Consider the following 27,778-nt stretch of genomic DNA (forward strand, 5'->3'; position numbering starts at 1 on the left):
AGCCCGGCCCGGCCCGGCACCGGCACCGGCACCAGGCCCGGCCCGGCCCGCCGGCGCGGGGCGATGGCGTCACGGTGAGAGGCGACGGACGGATGATGTCATCAGGCGGGGACACAGTGAGCGGGGGCTCCCAGCGCCTCAGCCTCGCCGATGACGTCAGCGGGAGCTGTCGCGCGGCGGTGACGTCAGAGGCGGCATGGAGCCGGTCCGCGGTGAGTCCCGCAGCGCGGCCGGGCCGGGCCGGGGCTGCTCTCCGGCAGGGGAGGGTCCCCGGGAGCCTGAGGGGGCTCCAGGAGAGCTGGAGAGGGACTGGGGACAGGGGATGGAGGGACAGGACACAGGGAATGGCTCCCACTGCCAGAGGGCAGGGATGGATGGGATATTGGGAATTGGGAATTGGGAATTGTTCCCTGGGAGGGTGGGCAGCCCTGGCACAGGTGCCCAGAGCAGCTGTGGCTGCCCCTGGATCCCTGGCAGTGCCCAAGGCCAGGCTGGACAGGGCTGGGAGCAGCCTGGGACAGTGGGAGGTGTCCCTGCCATGGCAGGGGTGGAATGGGCTGGGCTTTGAGGTCCTTTCTAACCCAAACCAGTCCGTGATTCTGCGATTTTATTTTTTATTATTAAGATTTAATTTAATACTATTCTGTGGGCACATGGTGGTGGCGGCAGCCGTTTGCAGCTCAGACAGTTCCCAGGGCTGCATTCCCTCCGGGCTGGGCCCTTGCTCTGTCAGTCTGGCCGAGAGCTCCGTGTGCTCTCTTTGTCTATGCTGAGCCTCCAGGCTCTGCCCCAGCCCCCTCAGGGGAGGGAGGATTCCCAGGGCACACGGGAAGGTTACACCAGGACTGGGGAACAGGCAGTCCCAGAGCTGTGCTCAGCCTGTGCTGGCGAGGGCAGTTCAGTGGGGCGGGATGTGGATTTTAGTCCCTCCCTGGCCTGGCAGTGGGGACGAGGAGCACAGTAGCGTCCCTGCTTATTGTATGGGCTGGGACATGGGATCACACCCTCAGTGCTGCACAGGGGTGGGAAGAGAGCCTGGGAGCCTTGGCCCCACAGCTGAATGCCACCCCTGTGGCCCACTCTTGGCCACCCCTGTGCTGGCTGCATGCTGTGTCAGCCCCGGGATCAGTGCTGCTGGGCCCGGGCAGCTGCAGCCCTGACTCCCCTCTTCTCCTGCCCTCTGTAGGAATCCAGAGCTTCCCTCTGGCTGCCCTGGCAGGCCTGGGACCCTGGCAGGGGTCAGGAACCCCCTGGACAGAGCGCCCAGACACACTGTCTGTGATCTCTGGCCATGGAAAAGAGTTTTCAATCTTACAGGATGAATTATAACCTCTGAGTGTTTGATATCAGTAATAATTAAGTGTGGCACGGGTGCAAAAGTAAAATTTTAGGATTCTAGATTAGGAGTTCAAAGGGGATAAAATGAAGGAAATTGGGTGTGCCTTGTCCTTTTTCTCCTTCTTCATGCCCTCCATGTCTCACTGTGGTGTTGGCATTTTTCTGTTGGTTCAGGCTGGGGACACACTGTCCAACGTAGGTGACAGATATTGGCACGTTCTTGTAAATCCAGCCCAGGGAGTTTCTGGTATTTAATGTTTGTAACATCCCACTGAGGGCAGAGCCCCACACGCTGCCCTGCAGGACAGAGCTGGGCAGGGCAGCAGAACATGTGAGAGATAAACAGAATAAACAACCTGGAAACCAGCACAGACCAATTATGGCTTCTGCTTTGGCAGGGGGCTGACAGACAGAGACTTTCTACAATCTCAGAATCATCAATACCTCAGATTCTGACACCCTCTGCTGACCTCCTGCTCTTGTCTCCTGCAGATGGCAGAACGGGGACTCCTGGTGCTTTTTGGCAGCCAGACTGGGACAGCTCAGGACACGGCCGAGAGGGTTGGGAGAGAAGCCCAGCGCCGGCACCTGCGCTGCCGGGTGCAGGCCCTGGACAGCTGTGACGTGGTGAGTGGGACACTCACTGCTCCGGGCACTGCCCTGCTCCAGCCCCATGGGCACCAACACCTCCCACAGCACCACGGAATCGTGGAACAAGCTGAGTTGGAAGGAACCCATCAGGATCATTGAGTCAGCTCCTGGCCTGCCCAGGACACCCCAGCAATCCCACCCTGTCCCTGAGAGTGTTGTCCAAACACTGTTGAACTCAGATAGGCTTGGTGCTGGTTGCTCCAAGCGTTCCCCAGCCTGGCCTTGGACACTTCCAGGGATCCAGGGGCACCCACAGTTTCTCTGGGCAACCTGTGCCAGAACCTGGTCACTCTCACTGGGAAGAATGTCTGACTTAAACCTGACCCCCTTCAGTTTATGGACATTGCCCCTTGTCCCCAGTCCCTCTCCAGCTCTCCTGGAGCCCCTTCAGGCCCTGGAAGGGCTCTGAGCTCTCCCTGGAGCCTTCTTTTCCCCAGGCTGAACACCCCGAGCTGTCCCAGCCTGGCTCCAGAGCACTTTGGAGGCTGCTGACCTGACTGTGCCATGTTTGTACCCACAGGCCAACCTCATCCACGAGCCCTTGGTGGTGTTTGTGTGTGCAACCACCGGCCAGGGAGACCCACCTGACAACATGAAGGTAAGATGTGCTTCTGTCCTGTTGCTTTTATATTCCTGCTGCAGAGCTGTCTCTCCTGAAGCAGCTCGAGCAGGGGTTGTTCTTGCTGGGGCAGCTTTGCAGCAGCATCACTCACATCCCAGGGAACAGGAGCAGGGGCACTTCTGCAGGAAGCCATGCTCCCCACTCTGCTAGGATGCAGGAGGCCCCAGCGGGTGGGTGAGCAGGGATGCAGGGCCAGGCAGGCAGGAGGGTGCCTGACAGCAGCAGGACTGGCCAGCTGTGTCTGTCCTAGATGTTCTGGCGGTTCCTGTTCCGGAAGAACCTCCCTGCCAGCTCCCTGTGCCAGCTGGACTACGCTGTGCTGGGCCTCGGGGACTCCTCCTACCCCAAGTAAGCAGCTCTGCAGCCCCTGGGCAGCTGCTCCTCACAGCTCTGACTGCACTAGAGAGCAGAGTGGCTGGAGAGCCAAGGGGGTAAGGGGAGACAGAGTCTGATTCTGGAGCAGCAGCCCAGACAAAATGTAACTCCCACCAGCCTTAAAAATCCTTGCCCTACTGTGTCCCTCCTCACCCCCAGGAATTAGGCATCTGCCCTTTTCTTTCCTCCCAACCTCACCAAGGATGCTTTGCTGCAAAGGGTCAGACATAATGTGTCAGTCTTTTATCACAGCTATGGGCCAAGGCAACAGGGGACATCAAACAGAGGTGGCAGCCAGCCACGTTGGTCCCAGGTCTCTCCCAGAAGGTTGTTCTGTGTGCCTCAAAGAGTTCTAGTGGGGAGGATGGGTGTGCCTGAGCTCTGTGGGGCTGTGGGGGGCTGAAGGGAAGGAAATGTTCTATGGCCTAGGGCACAAGCTGCCCTGAAAGGAAGCTGGACCTCCCCTTGTCACATCTTGGGGATGGGCAGAGCCTGTGAGGGCCAGCAATTGGCACTTAGCTGGGTCTGTGAACTGGCATAGACCGGGCAGGGCATGGGCCAGGTCACAGTGCTGGCTCTGCCTGTGTGCTGCTCTGGTGGCCCTAGCAGCATGTGCTGGTGCTGTGGCAGTGCCTGCTGCACTGCTGCAGCAGCCCTGCCCTGTGTTATTCTCTGCTCAGGTTTAATTTCATCGCAAAGAAGCTGCACAAACGGCTGCTTCAGCTCGGGGGCAGCCCGCTGCTGCCAGTGGCCTTGGGAGATGACCAGCATGACCTGGGGTAAGAGCCCAGAGGAGGGTTGGCAGGGGGGCCCCGGGATGTCCTGCAGCTCTGTCCTGGGGCTGATGGCAGGGCTGTGTGCTGCTCCCACCTTGGGGCTGCTCCAGCTCTCTGGGAATGTGCTGATCTCTGCTCATAATCCTCCTGTGCCAGGACCTGGGCTACCTGCTTCTCCAGGGTGTCCCATGGCCCCCAGAATGTGGCCATGACCCCTGGCTCAGTCCCAGACCTGTTCAGAGCAGGGCATGGCTGTGTCACACAGCCCTGTACCTGTGGGCATTGCAGCATCCTCAGCTGTGCTCACCTAGCACGGGGCAAAGGCTGTGGATGGTTCAGGGACAGTGACCCCAGTGACTCAGTGCTGCTCAGGACTGGAGATCCTGTTCAGGTGTTAGTGGTTGGGTCCTGGAGAGCAGATGAGTGTGTAGAGTGGCCGAGATATGTTTCTTCCCAGACCTGAAGTTGGAAGGGAATGGCCTGGGGTGACTGTGGGAATTATTGTTGGGCATGTGCAGGGGTAGCAGGGCTTGATCCTGAAGAGATGATATTGCTGCAGCCCGAATTTCCCACTTGCAGGCCAGATGCAGTGGTTGATCCCTGGCTCGTGGCCTTGTGGGACAAGATCCTTGCCTTGTATCCTCTCCCTCCTGGCCTTGAGATCATCAGTCCCGACGTGCGGTGAGTGCAGAGGGTGGGCAGGGACTGCTGGGGCTGGCTCTGCTTCCTCAGCTGTTCTCCAGAGTAGAGATGTGCTCTGCTTGGAGCAGGAGCACTTCCCACTGGTGTCCCCAATGTCCCTTGTGCTTTGGCCACAGGTGGCCCATCTCTCTCTGGATGGGTGTCTCCTTTTCCCCTGGGGGGTGTGACAGCTGCCCCAGACAGGTTCTGCCCATCTTGCTGTCCTGATGTGCCTCTGGCCCTGGCAGAGTGTGTGTGCCCAGCCAGCTCCCCCTACATGCTCTGAAGCCTTTGGGATCTCCTTCTGGCAGTCTCCATTGCATTCCCTTACACAGGCCAGCTCCAGGGGACAGGGGCAATGGCTGGTGGATGCAGTGGGACACTCCAGGCCTCTCCCTGCCTCTCGTCTTGTGGCAGCAGAGGAGCTGTGGCATGGCGGTAACCCTGCTGCATTGCATTGCATTGCATTGCTCTCATCCCCACAGCCTGCCCCCCAAATACACCCTGCACTACCTGCCTGAGGACTCCCCACACCCCGAGAGTGACCTGCTCCAGCCGGCGGCTCCTCAGGCTGCTCCCTGCGAGCTGCATCCCTTCGCTGCCCGCGTGGTGTCCAACCAGAGGGTCACAGCACAGTCCCATTTCCAGGATGTCCGGCTCATTGAGTTTGACATCGCGGGCTCAGGGATCACGTGAGCATTTTCCTGACTCCTCCAAGCTCTGTTGTGTGGGACCAGGTGTCCTGGAGCCTGCCCTCCTTTTCTGCTGCCCTTCCTCATTGATGTCTGAGGCTGCAGTCTTGTGGTCATGGTCCCTGCTGCAAGCCCCCATCCATGGCGTGGGGGTCCTGCCCATGGGCCAGCTCCCTTTGCCTGTTGGAGCAGTTGGTGGCGCTGGGAATTTGCCTCCCCTGGTGTGGGTGCTGGTCGGGGTGGCCGTGCTGTGCCTGTGGCTCTGCCCCGTGGCTGTGCTTGGCAGCACTCTCTGCATCCCCAGGTTCAGGGCAGGGGACGTGGCGATGATCCAGCCCCAGAACTGCCCTGAAGATGTGCAGCAGTTCTGCCAGCTGCTGCGCTTGGAGCCACACAGACGCTTTGTGCTGGAGCCCACGGAGCCTGGTAGGTCCTGCCTGCTGCTCCTTCCCCTTCCTGTGAGACAGGGCATCCCCCGAGCTCTGGCCCAGCCTGGAGCTCTGCTCTTCCTTTGCTGTAGACCTGGTTGGGAATGTTGGATGGATACAGGACATCTGCCTGTCCTTCCCTCCAGTGCTGTGTGTGTGGATCCTGTGCAGGGCCTGTGTGACTGGAGGAATCCAGCAGTGCCAGACTCCACCTGAGCCTTGTGCCTTGGCAGCCCCAGCACAGAGTGGGGAGGATCTTGCAGCCTCCTCAGCCCCAAGCCCAAACTGGGAATCTTGTGCTTCCTTGCATGAGATATGCAGGTCTCCCCACTCTGCCAGTGCCCCAGGGACTTTCTGAGGGGCTCCTGCAGCCATAAACCAGCACAAGCAACCAGATAAACTCCTTGGAGGCCCCCCAGAGCTCTTGGTGCCTGCATGAAACAGGGAGCGTTTTTCTCCTGGCTCCTGAGCGCCCATTCTTCCTCTTAACTTCCCTGTGTCTGTCCATGGTGTAATTTCTGCCCGGCAGACAAACCCAGGAGAAATTCAGGCTGTTCCTCACACCACTGGGAGAGACGTGGGAGACACGGATAGGCCTGCCACATGACACTGCTGGTCATTTCCTCTGCATTGTGTGCATGCAGCGTGGGAGTCATGTGGATAAGGCATTATCCCAAAGCACCTGCCAAAAGTGAGGGACGGTTGAACACTGCAGACTTCCTCTGTTGCAAACTTGTGGGCTTGAAAAGCAAACTGGGGAGAGCAGGGACCAGAGGCCCACAGTGGGAGCAGGGAAGGGTGGAGTTGGCTCCAGTAGCACGTGTGGTGCTGCAGGCAGCAGGGCTGCCCTGCTCTGGGGACAGCAGGTGGGCAGGTGTTGGCCCTGAGCTGTCCCCGCTGCCTTGCCTTGCAGGTACGTCCCTTCCTCCCCTCCTGCCACAGCCCTGCAGCATCCAGTATCTGGTGACACACTACCTGGACATCTCCTGTGTGCCACGGCGCTCCTTCTTCGAGCTCCTGGCCTACTTCTCCACAAATGAGCTGGAGCGGGAGAAGCTGCAGGAGTTCAGCTCGGCACAGGGCCAGGAGGAGCTGTACAGCTACTGCAACCGGCCCCGCAGGACCACGCTGGAGGTGGGGCTGCAGCAGGGCAGAGCTGCCCCGGGAGGGCTGGGCTGGGGCTGGAGGCACCCAGGACATGATCAGCCATCATTTCTTGGCTGAGGAGTTTAATCTACTTCACCCACTTTCTGAAGACTCCATGATTTCCAGCGTGGTTAAGACTAGCTCTAGATCCTCATGGGCTCTCGGGTGGGCTCTGTGCTGCTCTGGGGGGCACAGGGCAATGGGCCGGGGTGGTTGCTGCTGAGAGGTGCCCTGCGTGGTGCCCGTGGCCGAGGGCAGCGTGGCACAGCTGTATGGGACAGCCTCTGGCACCCTGAGGGCAGGCAGGCTGCCTTCTGGGGTCACCAGGCCTCACCCTCTTGCCTTTGCAGGTCTTGTGGGATTTCCCTCACGCCACGTGTTCCATCCCAGCTGATTACCTGCTCGACCTCATCCCTCGCATCAGACCCCGTGCCTTCTCCATTGCCTCCTCCACGCTGGTAAGAGCTCAGCCCTTCTGGCCTCATTTCAGAGTCTGAACAGATGGTCTGGCAGAGGCTGCACGGACTGGGTGCAGATGTCCCCTGGAGCCTCCACAGCCCACCCGAATCCCTGCTCTGTGCTGAGCCTGCAGCAGCCTGATGTGCTGGATGCAAACTTGAGGGCTGGGCCAGCCTTCAGATTAGGAGACTTGGTCTCCTGCACACAGTGTCTGCAAGTGCCATGACTGTCCCCACACACCTCATAGGTCTGGTGTTGCTGTCCCTGGGAGCAGTGGGATGTGGAATATCCCGGGAGCTGGGCGGGGAGGAATGCTGCTCCCTGTCCTGCCAGGAGGTGGCAGCGGGACCGGCCCGGCTGCCTGCGGACTCAGCCCTTGAACAGCTGGATTTGTCCTCCACGGGAGCCTCTTGGGTTGTACAGTCACCATCACTGTTGGCAGCTGTGCACAGCGTTCCTGTAGCAGTGGTTCCCAGGAAAACCCCCTTCCCCACTGGAAAGGTTTTGAACAAGGGTGTGCTTCATTGTAAGTGGCTGTGCCAGACTAGGATGCGTGTTGCAGGCAGTCTGGTGGGAGCTGGGCACAGGCTGTGTCCCTGAGGGAGGGGAGGTGTCCTGTCTGTGAGGAGCTGTGCTCATGGCTCTGTGTGACACAGGCCCATCCCGAGCGGATGCAGATCCTCGTGGCCGTGGTGCGGTACAAGACACGGCTCAGCAAACCCCGCCGTGGGCTCTGCTCCACCTGGCTGGCCTCTCTCAACCCAGAGCAGGGTAAGTGCTTGGACTCTGTGACAATCCTGAGTGCTTCCCACAGCACCCAGTGCTCGTCCCTTGGGCTTGCAGTCAAGCTGTGTGGGTGCTGACCATGTGCAGAAGCTGCCTGGCTGGAGCACCAGCTCCATGGGGAACACACTGGCTTGGCAGGATGGTCCTGCTGTCCTTCCTCATTGCTCCATCCTCATCAGAGCACGCTGTGCCTCTCCAGCTTACCCTGACCTCCTGGGTTTCCTAGCTACTTGACCCTGCTATCCACTGTGGGCTGCTCCTGGTGTCCTGGAGCTGGTAGCATTCTGACTGCTGGGCACCTCCAGTCCCATAGCCACAGCTCTGGGAAGGCTGGTCCCTTCTTTCACAGAATCACAGAAAAAGCTGAGTTGGAAGGGACCCATAAAGATCATCCAGTGAAGCCCTTGGCCCTGCAGAGACACCCCAACAATCCCACCCTGTACATCCCTGAGAGCCTTGTCCAAGTGCTCCTGGAGCTCTGGCAGCCTTGGGGCCTCCCTTACATCCAGCCAGGTTGGGATCTCTGCTTGCCTCTATCACTGTCTTCCCTGGCAGAGGCTGTGTGAGGAGAGGGCTGTCCTGCAGCCTGTGTGCTGGGGGGCTCTTGCCTTGCTCTGTTCTTCACTCAGCTTCTTGCAGAGGCAGTGCTGAGACAGCTGAAGTGCTTTTCACACACCCAGTGTGCCCTCAGTGCCAGGGGGTGATGAGCTAGCTCTGTCTGTCTTTGGAGCACCCTGGAAGAGCTGGGTGCTCACTCACCCTCCACAGGCAGGCACAGGGCACAGGTGGTAGAGCAATGCTTGTCAGTCTCTCTGTTTCACAGGTGATGTCCGGGTGCCTCTTTGGGTGAAGACTGGAGGAATGAAGTTCCCAGCTGACCCTGCCACCCCTGTGATCATGATTGGCCCTGGCACAGGGGTGGCACCTTTCCGAGCAGCGATACAGGAGCGGGTGGCACTGGGATGTAGAGGTGAGGGGTGGTCCTGGGAGGCACTCAGGATGCCCCTTGCACAGACAGGTCTGTGTCAGCAGACAGAAGGATGGACTGGGGGCTCATGAGGGTTCCACCAGGTCAGGCTTTGCTGTGTTGTGCAGAAGCAGGCTGAGCTCTGGGGCAGGTGAGGCCCAGAGCCTTGCCTTGTGGTTATTCACAGGCTGTGCTGCAGGGCAGCTCCTTGGGTTGGGTCAGGCTCTTTAGAGGCTCTTTCTTGGCTCTCTGAGAGTGAACACGTGTTAGTGAGCTCAGCTGCTGCTGCAGCTTGTCCCATCCTCATTCCCTTGGCTCAGGGAACAGGCAGCCCTGGGGGACATTGTCTGCCCTCCTCCTTTTTCAGCAGACAGGGGCCTCTGGTTGCCACAGGTCAGTTGTTTTCCTGCTCCCTTCAGGCTCATGGCTCTGCAGGCCAGGGCTGTCAGGCAGGCAGCACCAGCAGTGCCCAGCACTGGGTGCTCCCAGCACAGCCCTGGTGCTCTGCTCCCACAGGGAACTGTCTGTTCTTCGGCTGCCGACACCAGTCCAAGGACTTCTACTGCCAGACGGAGTGGGAAGAGCTGGTGACAAAGGGCTTCCTGACACTCTTCACCGCCTTCTCCAGGGACCAGGTTAGTGCCCAGAAGAGGAGGGTGAGTACAAAAGCATCTCAGGCAGCACTGATGGGACACTGCCAGTGTGTCTGTCCCCTGTACCTGTTGGCATGAGTGGCGAGGGATCTGGTGAGGTGGCACAGTGAGCACCTCACTTCCCCACACACCTCAGTGCTGGCTGAGATCCCCTCCTGCTCTGCAGGGACGTGTCTGGCTAAGTTGAGCTGGAAAGGTTGCTGGGACAAAGCTGGAGAGCGGCAGAGCAGATAAGGCATTAACCAGCTTTGTTTGGCTGGACCACGTGAGTGATAAAAGGCTCCCAAGCCTCCCAGAGGGTTACCAGGCTTCTTGGTTAAGAAGAAGTACCCCTCCTCACAGTCTCCCTCTGAGCCCTGGCTGAAGCTGAGGAGCTTGGCCTCTGTGCCAGCTCTCTCTGAGTGCCAGATATATGGAGAGAAACTCCCCATGGGTATGAGCACACCTACAACTCAGCCCCTCACTTTGCTCCCTGCATTCCCAGGCAGTGTCTCTGCTGGGCAGCCCTCATCCTGCCTTGGGCCTGCAGTGCTGCCAGAGAGGCTCCCTGAGTTGGGGATCCGTTTCACTGCCTTCCTCTGTCCCTTGATGGCACTGAAAGCTCAGCCTGGCTTTGGAACAGAGATGTGATAAAAAGGGAATGGCAATCTCTCAGTAGCTCAGCTGCACCAGCTCCAGCCCTTTCTCCTGCTTGTGTGCATGTGTTGATATGAATTCAGTATCTTTTATCCACTCACTTGTGAGGCAGGAGCTGGGTGCTTCTGTGAAGGCTTTTCAAGTCTGTGATGAGCAGGAGCAGCACTGCAGAGAGGTGTTGAATGACCAGTGAAGGGGCATCTACTGTGCTCTGAATCTGGAGAGCAGCCAGAGCCATCTTCTGCTCTTGCTGACTGTTGAGGGACGAGACTTCCATTGGAGTGTCCCCTCTCTCCTGCTCCACAGGCTAAAGCAGCTTGTCACCAGTCCTCTGTCCCCAAGGCAGAGTGGGAGCACAGCCAGGTGAGATGAGCCACATTGGGCTCATTGTGCCTTTGGGTTCAGGAGATACCACAGCCTTTAGCTCATCAAAAAGTTTGTTGTCAAGGACTCTGGTGAGGGCTGGGATGCTCCACAGCTGAGCAAAGTTTTACTCTCCTCTCTAAAGTCCCTTTGCAGTTACCCCTGTCCCAACACCCACAGTGCAGACTGGTTCCAGGCGAACGTGGATGCCCTGAGACATTGTGACTCCAGTGTGTCACTGGTTTCAAGGTCCTTAGGTGATGTCCTCAGAGCCCAGCCTGGCTGGCAGGGCCTCTGGCAGCACTGAGCTCGTTCCTGTTGATGAAGCTGAGGCTGCTGGTGAGGGCACTGCCCGGTCAGAGCTGTGCCCAGGCCAAGCTGGCACTCCAGGGCCATTAGCCAGTGGACCTGTGGGACCCACAGTGACCAGCTCCTGGGACAGCCCAGGCTGGAGCTGCTTAGGGCTGTTCCCACACACATCTCCAGCCTGCAGGACCTGAGCACAGCGAGAGCTGTCCTGCCTTTGGAGAGGGGGGCGTGGGGAGGAGGCTGTGCCCATGCTCAGCTCACCACTGAGCAGAATTGGGCGTGGGGGGACGCCCAGCACAGGGCCTGGCCTTCATCACAGTGTCACCTTTGTCACGGGAGCCCTCTAGGCCAGCAGTGAGTTCAGGCACGTTGGCAATGGTGTTCTCTTGGGTAGGAGCCAGGGCTGTAGGCAGTTGCTTGGATTCTTGAAGTCTTGAAGATTAACCCTTCGGGAACTCTGCTTGACTGGGCTGTACTGTGCCCAGAGCCAGTCTTCATCCAGTCCCTAAGCACAGTGGAGGGGCCAGGACTGGGACTGAGGCTGTCCCTCCAGGCTTTCTGCCCTTCCAAGCTGTTTCAGGTCTCCAGCAGTCAGGGGTGCAGGGAAGGGTCTCTGTCCTGTAGCAGACTTGGCACAGAGGGGCCACAGAGCCTCTTCTGCCCAGACTGGGAGAAGAGAGAAGAGGGCAGAAGGAAACCCTCACAGGGCCTCTCAAGGTCATGGCTCTGAGCAGTGGACACCCAAAAGATTTGGAGGGCTGCTTGGGGCCCAGCGTTCCCCATTGAAGCTCCTGCTGCTGCACCAAATTCCCAGCAGCTCATCCCAGTGCAGATATCAGGTGTGGAGTTCTTCTTCTCCACATTGGTCATGGGGAAGTCATCAATCCAGCTGCTTCTCCCAGTGCCTCCAGTTCCAAGGGGCTGTGCTGCCTTGAGCTCCTGCAAACAGCCCGAGAACAGTCCTGAGAGGAGGAGCTGGGGCTGCTCCAGAGCTGGTGGGCTCAGTGCCTTGTTTCCCTGCAGGAGGAGAAGGTTTATGTCCAGCACCGCATCCGGGAGAACAGGAAGCTGGTGTGGGAGCTGCTGAGCAGTGAGAATGCTCATGTCTACCTGGCTGGGTGAGTGAGAGGTCTCTGTGGAGGGCTTGGGGCAGCAGGGCTGCACATTTCTGCTTCTTCACCCACCTGGAGGCATTTCCTTGGCTCAACCCCCTGTTGCAGAGGGGCAGCTCATTCCTCCTCTCTGTATGTCCTGCTCCAAGAGCCCTGGGCTGAGACAGACATTTCTCACCTACCCCATGCTCCCATTAGGAGGGGCCCAGCTGGAACTGGTAAAGCTTCTCCAGCCAATGGCACCTGCCCAGCCCTCCCCCTTGCCAGCCTCTGACTCACAGCACATCCACACAGAGGAGAGGCCTGGCCCCTGCACCGCCCTCTCCTCCAGCAGTGCTTGATGAAACTGGAGAAAAGGCTTGTGTGGCACCTGTGGCCACTTGTGTGGGCAGGACCCCCAGCAGTGCTGGGGCTCAGGAGCAGCTTTGGGAGCCTTGGCACATTCTCTGGCTCTTTGCACCCAAAGCTGCCTCCCGGGGCAGGGATGAGCCCTGCTGCACCACAGCCACTGGCCTTGGACAGCACAGTCCCTCTCCAGGTGCTTGTCTAGGGCTGGTTGCACATCTGGAGCTGCTGGCCAGAAGGGGGGTCTGGCCTTTGGGGTCAGAGCGTCGGCAGTTCTGTGTCCTGCACTGCAGGGAGAGGCTGCTCCCCGTGCCCAGGACGAGGCCTGGGAAATGCTCTGGGCTCCTGGAGCCGGGCAGAGCCTGCCCGTGGCGTTGGTTGTGCCCCCTGTGACCTGGGCCTGGGCCTGGCTGTCAACAGGAGCAGCAATTGCAGGAGGTTCTTTCCTGCCTGACCTCCAGGAGGGCAGGAACTGCCCTGGTGCCTCGCAGGGCAGGACTGGCCTCGCTGCATTCCTGGGAGAAGGAGATTGTTGTTTACTTCCTGGGCAGTGGAGGCCAGGCCACCCCACTCCATCCTTCACTGCTGCAGCACGGGGCTTCCTGGAGCCTTACCCCAAACTGGGCATCCCTGCCCCCAGGTCTGGGGTTTGGAGCACGTGAGACTTGGGGTTGTGCCCAAATGCTGAGACTGTTGAGCTATGGGGTCATGGCTTTATTTTCTCATTCCATTCTCTTTCCTACTTTTTGGTGCTGATGGAGATCCCCAAAAAGGATCAGTTTCCTGGAAAGAGCAGGGCCTGCACAGCTGTCCCCATGGCAAATTTTGTGTGGCCATGAGGATGTATTTTGGGCATCAGGTTTGCCCTGAGACTCCTCTTGTGGGGGGCTTTGTCCCTGGAGTGGGGTGTCCTTGAGCCCCCATCAGGCAGGTGGGATCCCAGAGCCTTGGGATCCCTGTACAAGTGACACTGTGCTGATTGAAGAGGACACTGTTCCTCCTTTCCTCAATGGCCCAAACCCTGTAGAAAGGCTTCCAGGATCACCATGTCCCCCCTGGCCCACAGATGGAGCTGTCAGTGGGGTGCCAGGCAGGAAAGTGCAGGTGGGTGATCCTGTTTTCCCCCCAAATTCAGTCTCAGCCAGACTGGGAGAAAGCTGGGGGAAGTGAGTCCTGATCTGTGTGACCCTGAGCAGCAGCCCTGGACCATGGGACACTTGTGTCTGCCCTGCCTTCCCTTCTCAGGCCAGGTGGGCTCTGGGAAGCCAGGCCTGCATCTGCTCTAGGATTGTTCCTACCTTGTCTCACTCGGGGGCAAAAAGATTGAAAATGTCTCTTTTCTGGGGAAAAAATAACTATTTGACATGTTTTCCATCAGAAAGCCCAGCTCCATTATCTTGTACTTGCATATCAGTGCCTGACTCAGAAACAATGCAACTCATCCAAAAAAAGAAGACCTCCTTTCTGGGTATTTTGGGATGCTAATCAGCTTCAAACGCAAGTCAGAATTCTGCCTTGTTCTTGGGAAACAGCAAGGACGTTGCCAGATGCTTGTGCCAAGTGGAGCAGGCTGGGAAAATTTTTATTAGATTTTTTTTTTGTCGCACAGGCAGTTCATCAAATGAAATTCTCTCCAGGAAAAAAAGTCAGAATTTCTGATTTCCCATAAGAAATAATTGTGTTTGAAAGTGCTGAGTTCTCTTTGGGTATTTTCTACACAGGGGCTCAATGTTTGCTCCAGTATTTCTCTGATTTTGATGCGTGAACTGGCATTGGTTCCAAATGTCACTATCAAACCAATCATTCTGGATTTCTTGAGAGCAGGCAGCAGCACGTAACGAGCAGCTGCTTCTGCCCAGCTGAGGATCAGACATGTTTGACATTGAGTGATTCCAGAGATGAAAGGACAGTTTCCTGCCCTCCTGCAGATAAATTCCAACCTGTACATGTTGCCTGTGTCTCTCTAATGAGGATGCTGGTAAATGCAGCTGTGTGGGGCTGGTGTTTGGGCTCCTGACCTGTGATGCTCCATCCCTGGGCTCTGGGGCCCGTGGCCGTGTTTTTGCCTGCACACGCCTGTGCCGAGGAGCTCTGTGGATAACGGCCCTTCTCTCGAGGGAGTGGTAGGAGCTGCCTCTCCAGCCTGTCATTTACCCTGTGCCAGGCAGCCTTTGGCAGGATGAGGCAGGTTCCCACTGCCCCGTGGTGGGCTCGGCCACAGGGGCTGCTGGTTCCTGATCCCAGAGCACTGGGGCTGCTGCTCTGCCCCCCTCTCTGTGCTCCTGCTCGCCCTCCATTGTGTCCTGCTGTCTCCCCAGGAATGCCAAGCAGATGCCAGCAGCAGTGGCCGAGGCCTTGCAGTCAGTGTTGCAGCTGGAGGGTGGCCTGTCCCCCTCAGAAGCAGAGGAGCATTTAACAGCCCTGGAACGGTCCCGGCGCTTCCAGTCTGAAACCTGGTCATGAGCCTACCTCCCTGCCTCCCCCTCCTCACAGACTGCCTGAATAAATGAGCCAGCAAAGGGATCTGCCTCTGGCATCTTTCTTGGGCTGGGATTACCCCAGCCAGGATAGGTGTGGACTTACCCAACCAGCCCCTCCCTGACAGCAGCAGGGCCATGGCAGTGGAGGGACCCCATCTCCTGGGGGGTTTGGCTCCTTGTGTCCACACCCCACCAGAGCAGGGGCCAGAGGTCTCTTGGGGGTTCTGCTGGTTGGCTTTGGTGTGGAACTGATCTGCCCCGCATGCCCCAGCCCTGGGGGTCTCTGTGTGGGGTGGGTGACACCCAAGGCCATTGCTGGAGCTGTGGCAGTGGCAGTGACCACTGTTTGTGGCAGGGCCAGAGGAAGGGAAGTATTGCATGGGATCTCTCCACCCTGGCATTACTCAGCAGTGCTTGCTGCATGAGGAGGCTGCCTGGACAGACCTGTTCCCCCTGCTTCCTGTGACCAAGGCCAGTAGGGAGGAAGCTTCAATGCCTCTCTCTGCTGCTGGTTTGTCATCCTGAGACTGCTGAGGCCTGAGCTCCAAATTCCTGCTGAGCTATCCCCTTCTCCGAGTGCCTGCTCAGCTGCATCTCTCCTTCACCCTATCCTGGGAGCTGCTTCCAGCCCTTTCCTTGCAGCCTCGAGGCTGGGCACCCTCCTGGCCCTGCCCATGCCCCAGTGGGACCAGTGCCACCATCTTCCTCCCCCAGTTCAGGGAACTGGGTGCCACTGTGTAAATAGCAATTAGGACCCAGGGCATGAATCAGCAGGGACATTCCCTGGAAGCAGGCTGGGACAGGAAGGGACAGCAGTGCCATGCCATGCCTGTGACCCAGCCACCCTCCCATGGTTGACTCATGGGGTCTTGCAGGGATGAGGAGTGCCTGGGGCATTGCTCGTGCTGTGGCACTGCAGTGCAGGGGAACAGGGTGATCTGGGGGCTCCCCACCCCACTGCTTTGCTCTGAGCAGTTCTTGCACTTGCAGACCCTAGCTGGGCTGTGTCCCCATGTGCCAGGGACAGTGGGGCCAGTGCAGAGCTGCTGTGTGGCAGTCATCACCCTGGTGCCACCATCCCCTCACCTGGGCACTGTCCTGGTGGGAAACCTGGAAGGAAACTTCCAGGCCCTGCAAGCTGCTTGTGGGACATAACAAGGAGAGGTGGCCCTGCACAGGCACCAGTGTGGGGGACAGGGAGTTGGACTGGGGCAGCACAGGGTCTGTTCTGGGGGCTGTCCCAGGATAGTGTAGGGTCTGTTCTGGGGGCTGTCCCAGGATAGTGCAGGGTCTGTTCTGGGGGCTGTCCCAGGATAGTGCAGGGTCTGTTCTGGGGGCTGTCCCAGGATAGTGCAGAGGGCTGTACTGGGGTCTGAGCTGGGGCACTGCACTGGTGCAGCACAGGGCCATGCTGGGAGGCTGCGCTGGTGCAGCACAGGGCCATGCTGGGAGGCTGCGCTGGTGGAGCACAGGGCCATGCTGGGAGGCTGCACTGGTGGGGCACAGGGCCATGCTGCCGTGCTGCAGGGACAGTGGTGTGGGCAGCCCTGGCCACAGAAGCGACTCTGCTGGTGCTGGGCAAGGAGAAGAGGCGGCCTGGCCCCAGCTCCTCCCCAGCTCCAGCGGGAGCTGATTGGTGCAGGCATGGCTGCCTGCCCCGGGCTCCCTGCATTTGAGCAGCTTCCAGAAGCTGACAAACCAGACTGGTTACAGCCAGGCTCGGCCCCATCCTGCCTGGCCCACGGCAGGAGGCAGCTGCCTGCGCAGGTGCCCCCCACGCCTGCACCCTTCTGGCAGCGCCCTGCTCGGTGCCCTCTCCTCTGGACTGTGGCGGGTCAGTACTGCGTTGGTGCTGGGGAGGAGGAAGAGGAGGAGGAGGAGGAAAAGGCTGTTGGATGCTGGCGGTGCTGCCCCTCTTGGGGTGGCCTCGGTGAGGGTGATGGGGCTGCACGCGGCGTTGGAGGCTACTGACCCACCGGTCCGGGAGGGCGCCCCAAAGCGCCCCGGAGGGATGTTGGGAGTCTGTAAGGAAACTGCTGCCTTCAAACCCTTCGGGCAGCCGTGCTGAACGAGTCTCCTGCCCTGGAGCGGCACCCACGTCCCGCACCCAGCCCCGAGGGAGCCCGGCGGGCGGGGTGGCTGCTCTGGCCACCCTGATGGAGCCGGTGGCGGGCGAGGAGGCAGAGCCTGGCCCGCCGCCGCTGCAGGCAGCCGGTGGGGAAGGCTGTGCCAGGCAGCGGGACGAGAGCGAGCCCGTGGGGACCGTGGGGTCGGGAGACCCCGGGGAGCCGTCCCGACGCTGTGGAGAGGCGTCTGCTGCTGCCTGGACACGCTGGGAGCTGCCACCGACGGAGGATGCCAAGGAGCCGCTCCTGCCCGGGCACGAGGAGCCGCCTGCCCGCGGTGCCTCCCTGCCCGCGGGGCAGCACGGTCCCGCCGCCGGCCTGCCCCGCGGGGAAAGCCCCGGAGGTGTCTCGGGCTCCATCCCGAGCCTCCTGGGCGAGGCAGAGGGGGCGCGCAGCGGCGGCGCGGCGGCGGGGCCGTGCCCCGTGCTGGCGGGCAGCGAGGACGAGTGCCCCATCTGCACGGAGCCCTACGACGAGCAGCGGCACAAGGCGGCCGTGCTGAACTGCAGCCACGGGCTGTGCCGCGCCTGCCTGCGGGCCATCATGGCCACGGCCAGCGGCGCCGAGCTCGGCCGCGTGCGCTGCCCCATCTGCCGCCAGAAGACGCCCATGCTGGAGTGGGAGATCTGCAAGCTGCAGGAGGAGCTGCTCCTGCTGCACGCCCAGCCCGGCTCCCCCGGCGGCCTGGCCGCCTCCCGGCCCCCTGCGCTGCCGCCTCGGCGCCCGGGCCTGGCGGGCGCCCTCGAGCATCGCTTCCAGGTGCGCTTCCACACCAGCCGCATGTTCGGGTGCCTGCCCTGCGTGCGGTACCCGCCCTGCCTGATCCGCGCCCTGGCCCGGCTGGAGCGGCGCTGCCGCTGCTGCTACCTCCTGCTGCTGGCGCTGCTGCTGGCGGCAGAGACGCTCAGCCTGCTCCTCATCTTTCTCCCCATCGTCCTGATGGTGATGCTCTTCCTCATCCTCGACAAATAGCGCTGGCTTTGGTGCCCTCAGGCTGAGCGTGCGTGGGGAGAGGAGCCCAGCTCCGGCTCTGCCCACGGCTGGAAGCAGGCCTGTGACCCTGGTGCCCGGGACACCCGGCCCTGCCCGTGAGCCCGGGGCGGGGGAGGCAGCGAGGGAGGCCACCCTGGAGCTGGGCATTGCCTGCACCGCGACACCAGTGACACCTCACTGCCGCAGCCAGGGGGGATGGATGGGTGGATGGATGGGTGGATGGATGGGTGGGAGCCCTTCCTGCGCTGAGCTACATCCCTGCCTGGGGGCTGGGGAGCAGAGAGGCTCTGCAGGCAGAGCAGGGCTGTGCTGTGGACTGTGCCACCTGCACCCAGGACAAACAGGCTGGGATCCCCCAGCATGGACTGAAAATACAGCCTGTGTTTGTACCACAGCCGTGTCCAGCTGAGTTCAGTGCCTGTCTGAGCATGTCCCCTTGGGGCCCAGCAGTGACACAAGGAGGGAATGGGCACAGCCAGTGCACTCACCTACGACGGGTGCGTGCTCCACCATGGCACCTCCCAGCTCCTGCCGAGCCGTGCCAGCCCGTGCTCAGACTGTGCCTGTCGGGGTGATAAGTGAGCAAACACGGCTCTGTCCCTGCCATACACGGCTGGAGGAGCCTGTGGTGAGTGGCACAGGGGCTGTGCCCAAATGGGACCTGCCACGGAGCAGGGGTGTCCCCGGACTGAGCAGGATCTGGGCTCTGCCTTTGCCTGCCAGCCTTACATGGGGGCCATGTGCCAAGCAGGTGATGTCTGGGTCACAGTGTGGCTGCTCTGCACCCTTGTTCCTCCCCAAGGGGACAGGGATGGGGATCTTCCCAGGCTTTCAGCCACCTTTGGGCTGGTGGTGGGTAGCAGGGAATTGTCAGACCCTTGAGGTCCTTCCAGGATTCCATTTCAGGGGTGCTGATGCCCACCTCCACAGCCTGGAATGTGCAGCAGGCTGTTTGTCACTGCCGGCCTCCTCCGGGTGTCCTGCCAAGGCTCTGTGCTGACCCCGTGCCAATTCCCCCCTCCCTGTGCTGTCCCCCCTCTCTGTTCCCTCAGCCCAGCCCTGCTGGGGGGCTGGTGACACTGCTGTGCCCTGTCCTTGTGCCTGGCCGTGCCGGGCTCGTGCAACCATCGCCGTGTCCTGGCTTTGTCCCTCTCCCCTGGAAACACCCCATGGGCACCTCCCCAGGGCTGTGGCTGTGGGAGGCACACCACAGGGTGCCAGTCCATCCCCCCCTTCCCCTTCCTCCTGCCCAGAAGCTGGGGGGCTGAGCAGCCGGCGAGCACTGCTGTGCCCACGCAGCCCCACAGAAAACCCGTCCTTGTGCCCAAGAGGGCAGAGACTGGGGCTATGGGCCTTTCTAGGACACTGCTGCCACTCGGCATCAGCGCTGCCATGGGCTGCTCTGGCAAAGTGCTGAGGCACAGGGTAGGAGCAAAACAGGTCAGGCCGGCAGGCAGAAGCAGGTGGGTCCCTCCAGCCCTGGTGGCACCAAGGAATATTTATTTATACCAAGTGGAGCAGCTCCATCAGGAGAAGTGCCAGTTCAGCCCTGGCTGGGGCGGTTTTGGCTCCATGGAGCCTGTGGGGAGGGGGAGCTCAGACACCCGGGGGGCCCTGTCACCATGGGGGAGCCTCGTGCCCCTGCCCTACCCTGCATCGGGGTGTTGGGGTGAGCCAGGCCAGGGCTGCCCCCACGGAATGCCCCCAGCACTCCTGTGCTCCCTGAGCCAGCTGTTGGCACCTCTGGGTGCCGAAAGCTGAAGGACACCTCCATGGCCCTGAGAAGGGGGTTCCTGGGGGCTGTGCTTGGGATGGATCCTGTGGGCCATGTGGAGCCTGGCTGCAGTATCCACTCCCACAGCTGGGTTATATTTAGCAACCTGAGATAAAGGCGAGCAGGACTGGGGGCTGATAGGTTGACCCAGGGCTGATGCAGGGCTCCAGCTCTGGGCAGTTTCCAGCACAGCCCCCCAAACCCACCCAGCTTTCCCACGTGCAGCCGTGCCCCCGAGCCCGAGCCCCTGACACCCTATTGCACCACCCCAAATGCTTCATCGCATCCCCCAGCTGGCACCTGCTGGCACCAGGTGATGTGTGTGCCCAGACCAGGACTTGTCCCCATCCCTGCAGGGACCTGCCCGTTCTCTCCTGGCTTCTCGCACTGCAGCCGGGCGTGTCCCGCTGGTTCCTGATCTGGCCGGAGCCATCCCCGGCCCAGCTGCCCAGCACCGCAGCTCCTGCCCTTCTCCACTCAGCCCCGCTCTGGGGACACGTCCCCACGGCCCTCGGCAGCGTGCCCAGAGGGCAGCGGCCACGGGAGGGGACATGGAGCAGGAGCTGGTGCCTGCGGCCGGCCCTTTCTTGGGTTTGACCCCAGGAGAGACCCCGAGCCCAGCAGTGCCTGCCCAGCCGCGGGGACCTGTCACAGCCACCACCCATCACTGGCACCGCGCCTTGCCCGGTGAGAGCAGGCGCTGGCCCTCGGCAAGGAGCTTCCTTGCACCTCTGGGTGTCACCGCCCCGTGGGTGTCACCGCTCCGGGGAGAGCTCTGAGGCTGCGTCCCCAAGGAGGGCTCGGCCCTGGGCTCAGGCACCTCCCCACGGCTCAGCATGGCCTCCGCATCGCCCCGCTGTTTGCATCCGTGGGGAACCGGTCCTGCTGTGCCACCTCTGGGGCAGGATGGGGGTGCTGGGGCCACCCTGGGCCATGGGGACCGGCCTGGGCACTGCCACCATCCCTGCAGGAGCACAGCAGCCCAGCCCTGAGCCCCAGCACCAAGGGCCGGCTGCAGGAGCTGCTTGTCACAGAATCACAGAATGCTCTGGCTTGGAAAGAACCCGTCAGGATCATCCAATCCAACTCCTGGCCATGCACAGACACCCCAACAATCCCAGCCTGTACCTGAGAGCGTTGTCCAAATACTTCTTAACTCTGGGGAGAATGACTGGCAAACGCCACGTCCTGAACCCATGCCAAAGGCTGAGCCCAAACCAGGCTGAGCCCAAACCAGGCTGAGCCCAAACCAGCCTGATCCTGGCACTTCCCACCTAAAATGGGGACATTTGGGAAAAGGATCATCCCCATGAGCAATTTAACTCCCCACATCCCCTCTCCTGTCGTGAGCCAAACTGGACACTGGGGGAGCCCAGAGCTTCATCCCAGCTTGGGACAGATGTTCCAACAATGGGGAGATTTTAGAGCCAGCTCACCTGGGAACATCTGAGAGCATCTCTGCTCTTATGTGGCCAAACCTGTTCCTGCAGCAATGTCCTGACCGTGCTTAAGCAGCTCATAGGACTTGGAGACCTTTAAAAACTTAGCGTGGAGGCACAATGCTCAGAATGGCCATGGGAACATTTCAGGAGATGTGAAAGACTTTTAATTCCCCTGCATCTGTGCCACAAGGGCTGGCACCACCCCATGTCCCTGTCCTCTGCAGCAAACCTGGCGTCTCTTCCAGCAAGGGCTTATTCGAGGTTAATAGGGCAGGAGAAATGGGCCTTCGCCCAGTAGTTGCTCCTGAAAGGCCCTATTTCTTCTTTAATTGCAACTCAAAATCAAATTAACAGTTTTAAATTTACTCTGGGCCCAAGAGGTGCCACAAGGGTAAGGGAGAGCATGTTGTACCCTTTGTTCTTATGTAATAAAAAGGGTAAATTCCTACTGAGGGCAAAATTGCTGCCACCTCTGCTCTGCCTGGCCCACAGCTTCAGTGTCCTTGGGGACAGAGATGCTCAACCTGGATTTAATATGAGCTTTTGGGGTGCTGGAGTTCTTTAGCCTGGATTTGGCATGAGCCTTTGGGGTGATGGAGATGCACATCCTGGATGTGGGGCTGCCCCAACTCCCCCAAGCAGCCACATGATTTGGCTCAGTGTGGGGTTGGTGTGACCACCAGGAGACCCCCACACTGTGCCAAGGCTGCACAAAGGATGGAGGAATGTGGGTGCAGGGTGGGTATGTTGGTAAGGACAGGGAGACAGGACACGGGTGCAGCGTCCTTGGGGATGAAGGTGGCACTGGCTGCGTTGTTGGTGCTGAAATTCAGCATCCATGGACTGGGAGGTGATTCTGTTCTCCAGGCATAAAAACTCCCCTGGGATGGAGAGGAAGTTTCCAGCACACCAGGAAAAAGGGTCTGCAGCCACCCTTGCACCCTCCTGGATGTGCTGCTGCTTTGGAAGCAGATGCTCCACCTTGGCCCGGAGCTGAGGGCAGAGACAGTTACTGCTCCTGGAGAAGGAAAATCTGGGGGCTGGCACTGGTTTTGGGCACACGCTGCCTGTGGGCCCACACCAGCCTGTGCCCACACCAGCCAGTGTGTACAGCCTGCCCTGGGGAGCTGCCTTGTCCTGGGATCATCATCCCAGCTGCTTCTGCTGCAGATTCCTGGCTCTCCCAGCTGTGGAGTTCCCATCCCAGTGACCCTGGGGCCCATCGGGGCAGGCAGTGGGTGCCGTGCCTGGTGCTGCCAGGTGCGTGCCAGCCGCGGGGCAGCTGCTGCGTGCTGTGGGAATGGTGCAGAGAGGGGCCCATGGGTGCAGCTGCCTCACAGAACAGGGCAAAGGGAGCCCAGCACTTCCCGTGACCCTGCCCAGCTCCCTTCAACAGCAGGTGCCACCAAATGGCACATCCTTCCTCCCCCCAGTATCTCACATCACCTGGGGAGAAAGGGGACATCCAGCAGGTGTTTGAGGGCTCTTGCTGTGGCTGAGGACCCCGTGCCAAGCTGGGCAGGGTCCCCCAAGGCTCCCAGCCACATGCAGAGGCTGGGCAGGAAGGGGACACAACTCCATCAGAGCTGAAAACAAGTTTGGAGGAGGAGGTGCCAGCCCAGGGGAAAGCTCTAACCTGGGTATGGCCCCCCAGCCTGTCCCACAGGTGGAGCAGGGCCAGGGCACATCCCGGCCTGTCACCCCCGCTCCTGCCCGCAGTGCGCGCCCCCAGACTCCGGCTCAGTCTTCGTTCCAATATAATCTTTATTGGGGAGGCTGATGGGGTCAGAACAAGGCTGGGTATAAAACATGATCATGGTCACAACCAGCAGCGGGAGGCATTGGCAGAGCAACACAGACACGGTACCGGCGCCGTTCTCCACCAGGGCGAGGACGGTCCTGGGGCTGCGCCAGCGGCACCGCCCGCTCCCTTGGGACAGGACAGGGCATGGACTGGCCCCTCTCCCTGCATGGATGCTGGGCTTTGGCCAGTGCCAAGGGCTGCTGTTTCCTCCAGGATGCAGGGTTCTGGGACCCCAGAGGCTCACCCAGCCCCAGCACCCTGGGACTGGGCAGCATGGGCCCCTGGTGCCGTGGCCATGCTGGGTTGTGGTGCTCAGCCCCATGGGAGCACCCAAAATTATGGCTTTTTCTTTATTTTGATTTTTTTTTTTTTTTTTGCTTTTTTGGCAGCAAACTTACCCCTCCAGGTGCTCTGGAGAAAGCAAGAGTGTGCAGAGGGGCCTGCTGCCCTGCCAGCTCCTCCGCACAGGGGTCAGAGCAGAGGTGCTGCTCTGGGGAAGGGACTGTGGGTAGGAGCCAGACCTCGGTCCCCCTACCTGTCAAATCCCCTTGCTGGAGTCAGCAATTTGGGGTGCTGGACCCCGTGCTGCCCTCCTGAGCCATCCCATGGGGCATTGCTGTGGGTCCCGGGCGGAGGGGCAGAGAACGGGCACAGCTCAGTGCCTTTGTGAACACGTGGTGGCCTGGGATGGGGTGGCCAGGGATGGATGGGGAAAAACAAGAATCCTCCAAAACGAGGACAAAGTGGAGCTTTCCTCAAGGGCCTGCGGAGGACATGGGCCGCGTGTCTGCTGGCATCTGAGGGGCCGGTGTGGCGGCTTGATGTGGCTACTGAGACTCAGGCGCATGGCGGCGTGGCCACTGAGATGAAAGCTTTGGCAAATAATTTATAGAGAGGGGGCGGAAGGGGTAGCTGGGGACCTGTCCTCACTTCCTGTCCTGGGAGGGTGGCCCAGTGTGGCACCATGCAGCTCCAGGGTTCCTTGTGCTGCCGCTGCCGGCTGTGGGGCGATGGGGAGGGCGTCACTCCGGCCAGAACCCAGCATCGGCTCTTGGCAGAGCTGGGGAGAGAGGAGCGAGAGGCACCCGGGGAAGGAGCACGGCGAGATGCTCGATGCACCACGGGAGCACTGGCCGCAGGGCCAGGGGAGCTGCAGACCCTGGATGCGCTGGTAGATGCGTGCCCCATGCCAGCGTCCCTCTCCTCAGGCACCGCCGGCGAGCAGGGGGCTGCTGCCAGGTCCCAGCACCCCCCTGCCCCCCGCGAGTGCCGGCAAGGATGCCGGTCCCACATCCTTGGCCGTGGTGAGTACGAGAGCATTCCCTGGCGGTGCCACTGGCAGAGAGGGGACGGGGACCGGCCGCGCCGTGCCGCCTGCCGTGCCCCCGCTGCGGAGGGCCGGGCGGGCGCGGGGCTCACATGATGGTGCAGGAGGACAGCGGGTTCCGGATGTGGCAGGTGCAGGCGGCCCCGCAGTACTGGCGGAAGGTCTGGTAGCAGCTGCGGTCGGTGTCGCTGCTCCACTGGACGGGGTTGGCAGCCAGGGCCTCGGCCGGCAGTCTGTTCAGGATACTGGTGTTGACGGCCAGCGCCGCCAGCCCGTAGTCGGTGAAGAGGACGGTCTCCCGCTTGCAGGTGGGGCAGGAGATGAACTTGTACTTGGGGCAGGACTCGTAGAGGATCTGCAGGCACTCCTCGCACACCGAGTGCAGGCAGGAGAGGATGCGGGGCCGCTTGTTGGTGAAGTTGTACATGTGGCCGCAGGTGGGGCACTCCAGGGGCTCGCAGGGCGTCGAGGGGTGCAGCACGTACTGGTTGACGATGACCTCGTCCGACGGCGGCTGCCGGTGGTAGCAGACCTCCGAGCTGCCCTTGCGCTGGCCCTGGTAGCCGCGCTCGCGCCGCGGCAGCGGGGGAGTCCGGGGCAGCGGCAGGGGCCCGGGGGTGGCATCCAGGGCGGGGATGTCCCCGCAGGCCTGGTTGACGATGATCTCGGACTCGGAGGGCCACGCGCGCTTGGCCACGAGGGGCGGCTCGCGGCGCGGGGCGGGCGCGTAGCGCGGCTGCGAGGCCTGCAGCTCCGAGAACTTCTCCGGGTGGATGATTTTCATCGCCTCCATTTTAATGATGACCTGTTGCCCTTTCAGACACGACATGAGTATCGTTTTCACATTACTGTCCACTGCTCTGGGGTCTCCGAGGGATGCCTGCATGAGGCTAAAACATGCCGGCAGCCTGCTGCGCTTTCAGTCTCGGTCTGGCCGCGGAGCAGGAGCACGGGGAGCAGCAGCTGGTGCGGGAGAGCATCGTGGGGAGACGGGCCAGCGGCAGCGGACCCCGCGCCCCCCTCCTGCAGCCAGCCCCGAGGGTGCCAGGCGCGAGGCTGGGGCAGGGAGAAGGCAGGGCTCACAGTGCCATTCTCTTCTTCAAGATGCTCTCGGGTGGGTGATCAAAGCGCCGGCTCCCTGCAGCCTCCCCAGGATGTTAACGTGACATTGGCAGTCACTCAGCAGTCCTGCTCTTTGCCTTCGCTGCCACTTCCCACAGCGGATCAGCTGCAGTCGGGAACAGTAATTTGGGGATGGAGGCACTGGGCACTGCCCAGGGCAGGTGAGTCCAAGGATGATCTTGCAGAACTGGAGGCAGCTCTCACTTTGCCCCAGGCCAGCCTCTGTTCCTGTTTACATGCAGTGGGATCCTCGTGGCGCTGAAGAATGTGTTTGCAAATTCCTTTGCTCTGACTTCCCGGCTCTCCCACTTGCAGTCACCGGCAGCTCCCACAGGGCAGGGGCTCAGGGCACATCCCGTGCCAGAGGGCAGCTCACCTTGGCTGCAGCCAAGACACCACACACCTTGTCCCCTCGGTCCCTGGTACCTCTGTCCCCAGCTCAGCTCCGTGCTTGCTGGAAATGAAAAGTGAGAGGGGGTTGGATCCAAGGCTCTTCATGGATCTACCGGCTGCCAGCGCTCCCTCGGGATGCGTGCCCGCCTGCATCCCGGCAATTTGGCAATTGTGCCCTGCGGGTCCTGTCCATCCACCCGCGTGCTTGGGCTGCAGAAGTGGGACCAGGCAGGTATTTTCCCCCAAGGCATCCCCTCGGCGGCCCCGAGCGTGGGGTCCTGGGACCCTCTCTGCCCTGAGGGTGGGAGGACGGGTCCCCCACAGCTCCGCTGGGCCGCAGGGCCCCTCCCGAAGGGGTTCCTCCACCGACCTGCCTCTGCTCAGGGTTTTCTCTCACGTTTAGCCCCTCCTCTGCTCAGTGGATCTATTTTTACCTCCATCGCTTGCTCCTGATCTGTCCCTGCTATTATCCCTCCCTCCAGCTTCCTCTCCCCCCCTTCCCATCTCCCTGCCCTTGTCCCGGGGCTGATGGAGAGGACAGGCCACGTTTGCGGGCAGGAGATGGGGGGCAGGCGGCCAGCCCGAGGCCATTTTCTCCCTCAGCAGCCCCTGCGCCAGCCCGGCTCTCCTCCGAGAAGGGCGAAGGCGCTCTCCTCCATCACGCTGCAAATCCTGTTAGAGGGATGCCTGCTCCCGCCGGGCGCTGCCATGCCTGGCGGAGGGGGCCCGAGGGGCCATCTGCTTGCGGCAGCAGCAGCCTTGGGATGAAGCGAGGCCGTAGGGTTCAGCCCCGCATGCCTGAGGGCTGGGAGAGTGGGCAGGAACCCTGCCCAGCCCCAGCAGCGATGTCCCGGGAGCCATGCCCTGGCAGCACCGGGGTCCCGCAAGCATCCTGCTCCGCGGAGGGAGGCCTCGCCTCTTTCATTCCCCATCACGGGCCCACAGCCTGCACCCCACATCCTGCACCCCGCGTCCCACGAGGAGCAGATATTCCCCGCCTCGTCCCGCACACAGCAGCAGCCCCGGGGGCTCTGCCTGCAGCTCTCGCACAGACACTCACCTGCAGCGCCCACGAGCACAGCGATACGGGTGGTCAGCGGTGCCACGCACTGTCACCGCGTTCCCACGCTCCTTCTGTCACACCCCTTCACGCACAGCCCTGGCGCAGCACCCCGCAGCCCCACCGCCCCTGGGGCGACACAGCCCCCCGCCATCCCCGTCACTTCTGGGGTGACACGGCGCCCGACGTACCCCACACCCCATCACTCCTGGGGTGACACAGCCCTCCCCAGCATCTTCCCCTCCCCAGCCCCACACGTCCCTGCCCCACGCCCGCAGCCCCGCGGAGCACACGCCTGTGCACACAGCAGTGCTCCGCACACCGCAGGGCGACTCCCCCGTCCCTGCCCGCCGTTACCTGCGCCGGCCCCGGGCGGGGGTCCCGGTTCAGCCCCCGCTCCGTGCCCGGTGCGGCTCCGCAGGCCCGAGCGGCGGAGGTGATCTGAAAGGCAGAGGGATGCGGCGCTGCCCGGCCAGGCGCGGCTCGCCGGGGATGCTGGCGGCTCCGAGGCGCGGCTCCCCGGGGATGGTGCTGGCCGGCCGCCCCCGGCCCCGCCGCCTGCTCCGGCCGCGGCCGCGGCGGCGCGGGGAGGGGACCGGGTACAGAGGCCGGGGCTGGCGGCGCCGGCTTGCTCCGGATGCTCGGCGGGGACCGGCGGCCGGGGGAGCCGGCAGGTACGGCCGCTGCCGCTCCGGGGGGCTCCTTCGTGCCCTCCCCCGGCTCCCCCCGCCGCCCCCGGCCGCGGACCCCGGCTCGGCGCGGGGCTGATGCAACACCCCCGGCCGGCAGCGCAGGTCGCGGGGGGCTGATGCCGGGCCCCGCTGTGCCCCTCGGCAGGTGCAGGCAGCGGCGGGCAGCGGCGGGCAGGCAGCGGCGGCTCCGTGCCCGCCGTTCCCGGGGCCCGGCGGCGCGGGCGCT

At 61.6% G+C, this 27,778-nt stretch overlaps 3 protein-coding genes across 5 annotated transcripts; 2 read left to right on the plus strand and 1 right to left on the minus strand.

Annotated features, from left to right (window-relative positions):
• Positions 1–57: 57 nt before the first annotated feature.
• Positions 58–14,862, plus strand: NDOR1 (NADPH dependent diflavin oxidoreductase 1). 2 transcript variants are annotated; one of them, XM_021533683.4, is made up of 15 exons: positions 58–212; positions 1,831–1,965; positions 2,510–2,587; positions 2,862–2,959; positions 3,667–3,765; positions 4,342–4,443; positions 4,929–5,135; positions 5,440–5,561; positions 6,477–6,697; positions 7,060–7,167; positions 7,825–7,939; positions 8,778–8,924; positions 9,438–9,556; positions 11,906–12,000; positions 14,658–14,862. In XM_021533683.4, the coding sequence occupies exons 1-15, from the start codon at positions 93–95 to the stop codon at positions 14,800–14,802; spliced, it is 1,911 nt and encodes a 636-aa protein (XP_021389358.4). In that variant the 5' UTR covers positions 58–92; the 3' UTR covers positions 14,803–14,862. The 2 variants fall into 2 exon arrangements, with proteins under 2 accessions (XP_021389358.4, XP_021389359.3); XM_021533684.3 differs by lacking the exon at positions 1,831–1,965 and having other exon boundaries at positions 78–212.
• A 139-nt stretch (positions 14,863–15,001) lies between these two features.
• On the plus strand, positions 15,002–23,406 carry LOC146765849 (ring finger protein-like). The gene has a single exon (XM_085593706.1). The coding sequence runs from the start codon at positions 16,976–16,978 to the stop codon at positions 17,915–17,917; it is 942 nt and encodes a 313-aa protein (XP_085449832.1). The 5' UTR covers positions 15,002–16,975; the 3' UTR covers positions 17,918–23,406.
• RNF208 (ring finger protein 208) lies at positions 22,901–27,775 on the minus strand. 2 transcript variants are annotated; one of them, XM_021533685.3, is made up of 2 exons: positions 27,218–27,775; positions 22,901–25,861 (listed from the first exon to the last, which is right to left on the minus strand). In XM_021533685.3, exon 2 carries the CDS (start codon positions 25,169–25,171, stop codon positions 24,374–24,376), a length of 798 nt encoding a protein of 265 aa, XP_021389360.1. In that variant the 5' UTR covers positions 25,172–25,861; positions 27,218–27,775; the 3' UTR covers positions 22,901–24,373. The 2 variants fall into 2 exon arrangements, with proteins under 2 accessions (XP_021389360.1, XP_021389361.1); XM_021533686.4 differs by lacking the exon at positions 27,218–27,775 and adding an exon at positions 26,861–27,000.
• Between the last annotated feature and the right edge of the window lie 3 nt (positions 27,776–27,778).

Source organism: Lonchura striata, chromosome 17 (genome assembly GCF_050655825.1).
Source record: "Lonchura striata isolate lonStrDom1 chromosome 17, ASM5065582v1, whole genome shotgun sequence".
In the NCBI taxonomy this organism is placed as follows: Eukaryota; Metazoa; Chordata; class Aves; order Passeriformes; family Estrildidae; genus Lonchura; species Lonchura striata.